Here is a 9,485-nt window from a genome sequence, read left to right on the forward strand (position 1 = left end):
GTCCTTATTATTCGTCACGTGATCTTTACAAAGGTTCCGTCCCGAGTTGTTCTTTACGCCTCGAGATTGTCCGTTAGATGGTCCGTGGAAAGTCACACCTCCACACTCAATAATTAGTTATATACAGTTTATTTACAAATATTTACAAAGATGTACACTATGCAATAACATTACGTACGCTTATGTACCGAAGCTGTGATGCCGCACGTCGACTTGTCTGGCCGGGGAACACGAGTCACTTTTCCGGAGATGGCTTAACCGCGTGGTCGTCCGTCTCTACACCAACCTTTTTCTCAGAGGACTTTCCAAGAGGAGAACACTCTCTCTATACGCCTCAAAGGCCTACCTAGTGTTAGAGACCACCACGTATCCGGTCTCTCGCCCTTTCTCCTCGTTTTTCTGCCACCCTTCCAATTTAAGGGATTCTGCTACTACCTCCTGCGACCAATCAGTTCCTTCCCTTTCTTAGAGCCTTCAAAGACGTCCGCCCTATTTCCCGCCGACGTAGCTTACATTTGCGTCCGTGCTTTATTTACATTTATTTTCCCAAGCTGGCCGGCACGTGGCCAACACATTGACCCTTAAGTGGAGACGCTACACCTTTGATCTTTCCGGCCGTTTATGGCCCCGGCTCCAGGTGGGAGCAATTATCTCAGTCGGGCGGTTTTTTCGACTCAGGTCGCCAAAGGCGACCTTTACACCTCCCACCGACAAGGTTCAAACTGCGCTTCAACAAAAGCCGGTTTGACTTAAACAATACTACCACGACAAACAGCAATCTTTACCGTACAAATTGTTTTGTTACACTACACTTCCTCCTTTCTTATTACAAGGATCAAGTTATTACAGATAATAAACTATACTAACAATATACAGCATCTAATATTTTACAGAAAAAAAAGATATTTTACACAGTCAATACAATCTTCGGCAAATTGTCTCGTCACATTGCATTCAGAATCGCCTGGTAGATACTGATTACATCTATCCGAAGGACTTAATACCGAAATTACTGCCTTATCTGTACGATCTGGGGGTTCCGGATTGCTCCTGATTTCCCGTCTGGATAGTACGTTGATCTCATTACGATTTTTCCCTCTTCTGTGCGCGGTTTTTGCCTTATTATCCCGCGCTACCAATGCCCTAGGGACCGATTGTTCCTTAAGAGGCGTGCGGTCAACTCGCCGAAGGGGAACGCTTGCCTGCCGACTATGACCTGCCTTACAATATTTTCTAGCATCGCTCTTTTTATTTGTCGTGGGGCTCGTCCTATTTTCCCTGCTTTCTTTCGCAACCGTAACCTTCGCGACTGGTTTCCGTTGCCTATTCGTTTTCGTCCGCTCGACTCTCCTCAAAACGCAATAATTGGCTGCCGAAAGTAATGCATCTGTACCGCAGCTAAGTTCGTCAGTTAATGCGCAAGTTATCAAGGCTGGAGCGTAATCATTTTTCTTTTTACTTGACCTCCCTTCTAGTCTTACAGGTATTGTCGCTAACACTGCTGATACCTGCTGCCCAAATGCGCTGATTAACTTAACCTTTCTCGCTACCCGCGACACGTAAACAGGCACTACAGACTTCCTAATAACCGTCATATCTACCCCCGTGTCCACTATTGCAGAAAATTTATTACCTTTACAAGCGAGCAGGAGATTTTTGTTTACACTAACGGGTACGTTTCCGCTGATCGTTTCCCTGTTCACCTTTACCCTAGCTACTAGCTGCTCGTCCGATTCTACCGTTTCGTCTATTTTAACCGCTTGCGTTGCTTTAGACTTCGGTCCTTCCTCTTTAATATGTCTCCGAGGACAATCCCTTCTGAGATGACCCATTTGGTCACAGACATAGCATCTCATTCTTGATCCTCCATTGTTCGCGCTCATGCCTCCAGTTCTAGTGACTGTTCTATCCCTTTCGAATTCAGATATAATTCTAAAGTCACCCTTTTTCACAGCCTCCGCATGCTTATCTGCGTATCTGGCTAACTCTTCCGGTTGGAACCAGCCTTTACCTTCTTGCAACAAAACGTAACGCTTAGTATCTGCAACTAACTTAGTCTTAAGATGATCCGAGACCACTAGTTTTGTTAGCTGCTCAAAACAATCTACGCTTCTACTATTCAGATAATACCGATATAGATCCTCCATTCTAGCTGCAAATTGGGGCCACGTTTCTTTGCTTCCCTTTTCAGCGGAAGTGAACTCTTTGAGGTACTCAGCAGCAGACAGTCTTAGTTCGTCTAATATGAACTGTTTTAAAGTTTGGTAATCCCTAATCTCGACTGCCGTAAGCCTATTCAACGCTGTCTTACATTTCTCGGATAGCACCGTTAAAACTAGCTGCCCCTGGAGTTCTTCTGGTACATCGTACGTTTGTAAAACTACCTCTACGGCTTGAAACCACAATGGCACTTCCGCCTTTTTGTCTGGCATTTTAGGTAAAGTTCATCTGATTTTTCTAGCTAGACTATCCAAGTTATCTCCCAGCTCAGAGTTACTACTAGTCCTAGAATCACTCCGTAGACGATCTCTCTCTAATTCTATTTTGCTTTTTTTAATTTCCATTTCGATTTCGCTTTTTCTAATGTCCCTTTCAATTTCCCTGTTTTTAACTTTTATTTCTTTGTTTTTAGTTTCTATCTCTTTGTTTTTAGTTCCTATCTCTTTGTTTTTAGTTTCTATCTCGGCTAGTCTAATCTGCAAGCTTAATTTCTCTAACTCGTCAGACTCACGCCCTTCTATTTTATTCCGGTTGTCCGTAACCTTGACCTCGGAGTCCAAAATTTCCCTTTCTGGCTCTGTATCCATTTCCTGGGATTGACTAAGATCAGCTTGACCTCCCTGATTTTCAGAACATGGCATCCTTCTTTTTGACCCTTGAGTCCTTTTGCGTCCCGGCATTCTGAATACAAATAATCAAGAACAACTTACCAATGTTGAGTTCTGTTCCGCCTTGATTTCCGGCTACTCTTTTTTATGTAAGTATCCAAATCTCGAATGTGGGCTCAGTACTTTCCTGTCGTCTTGTGAAAATCTTTTGAAGATTTGCAAGAATATCCTGTCGACTGCGCCAGTGAAGGTCCTTATTACTCGTCACGTGATTCTTACAAATGTTCCGTCCCGAGTTGTTCTTTACGCCTCGAGATTGTCTGTTAGATGGTCTGTGGAAAGTCACACCTCCACACTCAATAAGTGGTTATATACAGTTTATTTACAAAGATGTACACTATGCAATAACATTAGGTACGCTAATGTACCGAAGCTGTGATGCTGCACGTCGACTTGTCTGGCCGGGGAACACGAGTCACCTTTCCGGAGATGGCTTAACCGCGTGGTCGTCTGTCTCTACACTAACCTTTTTTTTCAGAGGACTTTCCAAGAGGAGAACACTCTCTCTATACGCCTCAAAGGCCTACTTAGTGTTAGAGACCACCACGTATCCGGTCGCTCGCCCTTTCTCCTTGTTTTTCTGCCATCCTTCCAATTTAAGGGATTCTGCTACTACCTCCTGCGACCAATCAGTTTCTTCCCTTTCTTAGAGCCTTCAAAGACGTCCGCCCTATTTCCCGCTGACGTAGCTTACATTTGCGTTTGTGCTTTATTTACATTTATTTTCCCAAGCTGGTTGGCACGTGGCCAACACATTGACCCTTAAGTGGAGACGCTACACCTTTGATTTTTCCGGCCGTTTATGGCCCCGGCTCCAGGTGGGAGCAATTATCTCAGTCGGGCGGTTTCTTCGACTCAGGCCGCCAAAGGCGACTTTTACAGTGGTATCACTTATGGAGTCTGTGTCCTCCATGATAAGGGTACGTGAATTAAAATAACAATTTAATCTGTGAGATGTACTGACATCCCATAATAATCAATAGCTCCAGATGAATCCAACAACTCCCAAAATAAATATATAAATTAATTATAAATAAATATGAAATAGCATAATAATACAATAATTTATAGATCACTATATCTTATAATATTACAAAGAATTGATTAAATATCCGTACTTCTAATAAATTTGAAAGATAAGTCGAAATAACTTAAAAATACTTTAAAACATTAAAGTAAACAATTAAAATAAACAAGATCCCTACTATAAAATTTAAACAACTGCTATTTAATTTGAGTTAAAGAAGACGTTGGAAAACCGTTGGAATCAGATAAAAGCCGTTAGCGACCGTTAAAAAGCGCGGGAACGGCCGTTTGAAAAAATTGTTGGATTTGAAAATTTAGAAAATTTCCTCATAGCATTAATATGGAGAACTTTCACCCTTCGTAACAACGTAATTAACAGACCTATTTTTACCCAATTTACACCCCTAATAGATAATTATATCCCTGACATAACCCCCAGTGCCTGCCCTCCTAAATTAATTTCTCCACTTGCTATGACCTACCGGAAAACCTGAACTTTAAACCCCCCTAGCTCCTCCCCCTATTAACCTATCGACTCCTATGATATGTCAAACTGATTGTAAGCTTGCTTCCTGTTCAGCGATGTACCCGGTGACTGCGTCAATCCACTATTTCTGGCTGATTCAACCAAAAAAGCAAGAGCACAGATTAGCACAACCTTCCCCAACGAACGATCTGGTTGCTATCCTTTCCTATAGACATTCTACCAACAGCGGGTGAAGACCCGGGACTACTCGTAGGTATTGCCCGGGTGTGAAAGAGGGTGGATAGTAAAGGATTTGAGAGAAGAGGTGAAGGAGAAAAGAAAGTGATATAGGATAGGGGATGAAAGGGAAGTCTCATGGGCGACTGCATCGGTACTTTATTAAATAAAAAACAAATACATACTGAACAAGCCGAAAATAGAATGTACAGACAAAACAGCGCACGTGCAGAACACGCGACAACTATTGGCGGCTTGCAAGCAGACGTAGCCCGGTGTTACAACAAATGCGAAAAGTACAGTAACATACAGAACACGAGAGAAAAGCCTGACAAAAGCCAAGAGGCGCCTGCCGCGACAAAGTGGTTGATGCCGCGGGCATCAAAGGCGCTGAAGCCACCAGGCTGAAAACAAAATGAACAAACTTAGGGCTAAAATACGAACTAAGTACATACGGTATCCCGACAATATATAATAAGTGGCTTGCCGCGACAAAATAGCTTGTGCTACGGGCACCAGAGTTGCTGACTACACTAAGTAGAGAGTACATCATAAAAAACCTTACAAATAAAAACAAAATATACAAATAATCCACAACAAGGCCCGACAGAACGCCAAACGTGGCTTACGGCGATTTAGCAGCTGCTGCTTCTAACATCGAGGACCCCGATGCTTACTACGAAGTTATACAGTTCCTTGAAGATCTTACTATTGCTGACAAGTGTGTCCGGTTGACATGGCCAGTTGTGTCCCTCTGCGAGCACTGTGTGGAGTAGCTGCATTCTTTGCTGGTCGAAAGTTTTGCAGTCAAAGATCAGGTGGAAATTGTCTTGATTGGAGTTGTTATCACAGTTGCAAATTGCCGAGTCACTGTGGTGAAAGCGGTGGAGATACACCAAAAAGTTACCATGCCCTGTGAGCAGCTGGCTGGTGATGTGGTTAATTTTAATGTGTTTGTACTTTTGACGAAGCAGAATGTTCGGAATCAGCTTGAAAGTAGCACAGCTTGTTGGGTCTTCTTTCCAACTGCGCTGCCAAAGCAGGGTCGACGTGCGAGAGATCAGATGTTTGGATTCCTTCATGGGGAAGTCGTGGAAACACGGTTCCATGGTACTGGTGGCTGCCTGCTTGGCGCTTCTGTCAGCTTCCTCGTTGCCTATGGTGCCCATGTGGGCACGCATTCAACGGAGGGTGATAGAGCCTTGATTTTTTCTCATTTCTTCTATAATTTGCTTGCTGAGTTTGCCATGGTTGGTACCGTTTCCTATGCATTGGAGTGCAGTTTTGCTATCTGAGTATATGAAGACATTGGATTTATTTAAGCCAGCAGTGGTATTGATGTAGCGGATTGCCTTCAGGATGGCCAGTAGCTCTGCCTGCGTGATAGTGCAAAAGTTTGCAAGCTTAAAAATGCACTTATGAATAATGGCCTGTTTGGTGTTGTGAAAGTGAACGAAGGCTGCCCCCACACCCTCGGTCATTTTGGAGCTGTCTGTGTAAATTGCGTGGTAAGGGCCAGGATTGTCACTACTATGATTGAGATCGATGTTAATGTCTGTTCCTGGGTGTCGGACGGGGGGTGTCACATTCCAGATGTCTGTGTTGGGGTTGAGGTGGAATAGATCATCCACATTTAGGCTGGGAATGCAACCTATCTCTGCGTAGGAAAAGAGTTCCTTCCGTTTTATTTCAGGCATGTTTAAGTTGGTCAGGTACCAGAGGGCCCACGCAGCCCTGACCCTGATGTGTATAGGAGTTATGTTAGAGAACCTGCATAGCAGAGGTAGCGGTGGTCCTGTAAGCCTTTGTAATGTGCAGCAAGTTGATCCTTTGAACTTTAAGTAACGTTCTTTTTATGTGCACTTTATCTGAGGCCTTACCCCAGACCGGTGCCCCGTATAGCAGAATCGGCTCAACAGCCTGCTTGTAGATTGTTGTCAGGTGCATGCTACTAAGACTCCAAGTTTTGCGAGCCACAAAACCAAGAAGGTTGGACAGCTTGGAGGCCCTGCTGCAGACATAGTCGACGTGTGCATTCCATTTTAGGTCTTGATTTAGCACAATGCCCAGGTACTTAAGTTCATTCGTATATGGGATCTGAACGTTTGCAATTTTCACAGATGGTGGCTTTTTAAGCTGGGCTCTTCTAGACATCATCATGCAGGCACACTTGCCGATGTTAATCTCGAGCTTGTTGTGGTTACTCCATTTGTAAATTTCCTGCAGGACCTTAGTAGCTTCAGTTTGCAAACTCTCATTATTTTTACCAGCCAGCATGACGAGCGTGTCATCCGCATACGTCTGTATGCTCCATTGTGCATTGATATTGGGAATATGTAGCTTCAGTAAACTATCGTGCATGATGTTCCAGAGCCCCGGGCCAGAACAAGAGCCCTGGGGGCAACCCCTGGTCATCGGTTGTACCAAAGGCGTGAACAGGTCGTGAATCCCCACTGTCCTGTCACTCAGATAGTTTTGAAGCAGCTGGTAGAGATTTCTTGGGCAATTGAAGGCCTTTAATTGCTGAAAAAGCGCCGGCCACCACAGAGTGTTAGAAGCGTTACGGTAGTCAATGGAAATTAGGAGCATGTGATGAGACTTTTTCCACGCGTTGCAAACAAACTGTGTGGCGCTATGGAGTGCGTGACTGGTTGATTTGTTGGGCACAAAGCCGAACTGCTTATTATGCAGCAACTGTTTATTATATAGATGGAAGTTGATCCTGTTGATCGAAAGGCGGTCCAGGACTTTACCAAGAGTTGACAAAAGGCTGATTGGCCGAAAGTCTGATGCGGTGACATGTTTATCCTTTCCCAATTTTGGGATAAACCTGATGGATGCCTCCTTTCACTTGCTTGGGAAAAGTGAAGTTTCGAGGCACTTATTGTAAGTAAAGCTGAATGCGATAGGAATTGCCCTGTAAGCTTCTTTGATTATGCGTGCAGTAACCAAGTTCGTGCTGGGAGCCTTTTTGTTTTTCTGCGAGAAAATTGCAGCCTTTATTTCCCTGAAGGTTAAAGGCTTATCATCCCTGGTGTTAGGGGGAAGAGTGATAGACTGCCTTATCTTCTTTTGTTCCTCGCTATCACTATCCTGATCATCAACTGGAAAGTGCGTGTCTAACAGATGTTGATAGGTTTCCTGAAGGCTAGTAGTACTGGTTCCGTCTGTTTTGTTTAGGTAGGCCGGAATGGTAACTTGCTTTCTCGGTTTAATTACAATCCTGTAGGGATCACTCTATGTAGTTTTGTTGCCAACTTCCGTGCAATATGTACGCCAGGCTGCGGTTCTGGCTTTGTTTATATTGGTCTTATAATCATTAAAATGCTTGAGGTACTCTCGCTTCTTTGACTCCTTGAGAGTAGTGTCAGTCTCCCGTTGGTAGGTCCTTAGGAGCCTACGAACCTTCGCCCTTTGGGTCTCCAAGTCTGTGCTCCACCAAGGGGCATTGTTATGATTGATTTGCTTTATAGTGGTAGACGAGTGGAAAGCAGAGATGATGGAAGCCGTAAGGTGTGCTGCCAGGTGGTCTGCGTTGGTTCCTTCTGAGAAGGTAAAAAGGGTGGGTCTAGCCCAATTGTAACTAAAGTACTCTTGAAGCAATTCCCAGTTGGTGCACTTGTGAAAACTGTTATTTTTCTGAATGATTTTGTCACTATGCTTAATGGTAGTTCTGATAAACCGATGATCACTCCCTCTGTTTTCGTCGATTGTGTAGCACGTGTGGATGAAGTGCTGCGCCCTTTCGCTGGCCAGGACGAGATCAACCCAACTTTCTCCCCTTGAGCAACTGTAAGTGGCGAGGGGGCTGGTGTTGCAAGAAGCAATTTGTTTGGTGAATATAAAGTCACAAACCTTGTGCCCTCTGTCGTCATTAATGGGACTGTGCTAAACGGAGGACTTCGCATTGAAGTCCCCACACATGACCCAGAGCTTACTCTCAATTTTAGCATCGATAGCTTGCAGGTCACCAAGGAGGTCCTCTATTTCTTGGAACGGGGAGCAGTACACGGAGGAAAGATAAATATCCTTATCTTGTAGGGTGAGGAGAACAGTGGTGACCAGTTTGGTACTCATGTCCGTACAGAGGTTGACTTTGAGGTTAAGATTTTTAATAAGCACACCCGCTTTGATGGTTGGGCAGAAGTTTTTATTTGGGAAGACTCCATCTTCCATAGCGCACAATGCTATTCTCAACTAAATAAGGCTCCTGGATGCAGACTATGTCTGCGTCCTGCTCGTTAGCGATCTTAATAACCATAGAAGAGGTGGCCCTGGACCTCTGAGCATTAATGCTCAGCAGAACAAGATCATGGCTGTAGCCCTGGTCCTGGGAGTGCCCTTGGCTGATGCTATGTTGGTTGTATGAAAGCTGCATACTGCTATTGTTGATATAGGCCATAATCGGTTCTTTGGACAGTTTGTGTTTTTATTCTTTGTAGCGTGGTGCATAGGCCACTGAACGCATTGTGGTTCATGGGTACTTTTCTATTCGGTGGCTGGTCCTTGTTAAATTTACTACAATTTATACAGAATGGTGGGTTGTCCCTATGTGTGCATTCTTCGTGCTTGTGGCTTTCTGTGCAATGACTACAGTGCTCCTCCTCGGTGCAAACTTGCGCCATGTGGTGAAAACCACAGCAGCGATAGCAACGGAGCACTGGGATGTAGTCATCCACAGTGATGTTGGCCCAAGAAAGAGCTACGTGCCGGTGCTTGATGATAAGCGCCCTAATTTGCGGGGTTACCACTAAGACAATGTGCCTGCAGTTCGGCTTTACTTTCCCTTTTGTGAGGACTGCTGATTCGGCATGAGTCCTGAAAATCCTCCCATTTGACTTTGCTGCACATGTCGTTCTGTTTGTGCA

The 9,485-nt window shown here is 44.4% G+C and overlaps 1 protein-coding gene across 1 annotated transcript; it reads right to left on the reverse strand.

The window, feature by feature from the left end:
- Positions 1-2,444: 2,444 nt before the first annotated feature.
- Positions 2,445-2,900, reverse strand: LOC136972544 (uncharacterized). The gene has a single exon (XM_067267130.1). It carries the CDS (start codon positions 2,898-2,900, stop codon positions 2,445-2,447), a length of 456 nt encoding a protein of 151 aa, XP_067123231.1.
- Between the last annotated feature and the right edge of the window lie 6,585 nt (positions 2,901-9,485).

Source organism: Centruroides vittatus, unplaced genomic scaffold (genome assembly GCF_030686945.1).
Source record: "Centruroides vittatus isolate TY-2023 unplaced genomic scaffold, ASM3068694v2 contig_2965, whole genome shotgun sequence".
NCBI classification, from domain to species: Eukaryota; Metazoa; Arthropoda; class Arachnida; order Scorpiones; family Buthidae; genus Centruroides; species Centruroides vittatus.

Excerpts from the sequence above, each read along its gene's own strand:
- LOC136972544 (XM_067267130.1), bottom strand. The coding sequence starts at position 2,900 with ATGCCGGGACGCAAAAGGACTCAAGGGTCAAAAAGAAGGATGCCATGT.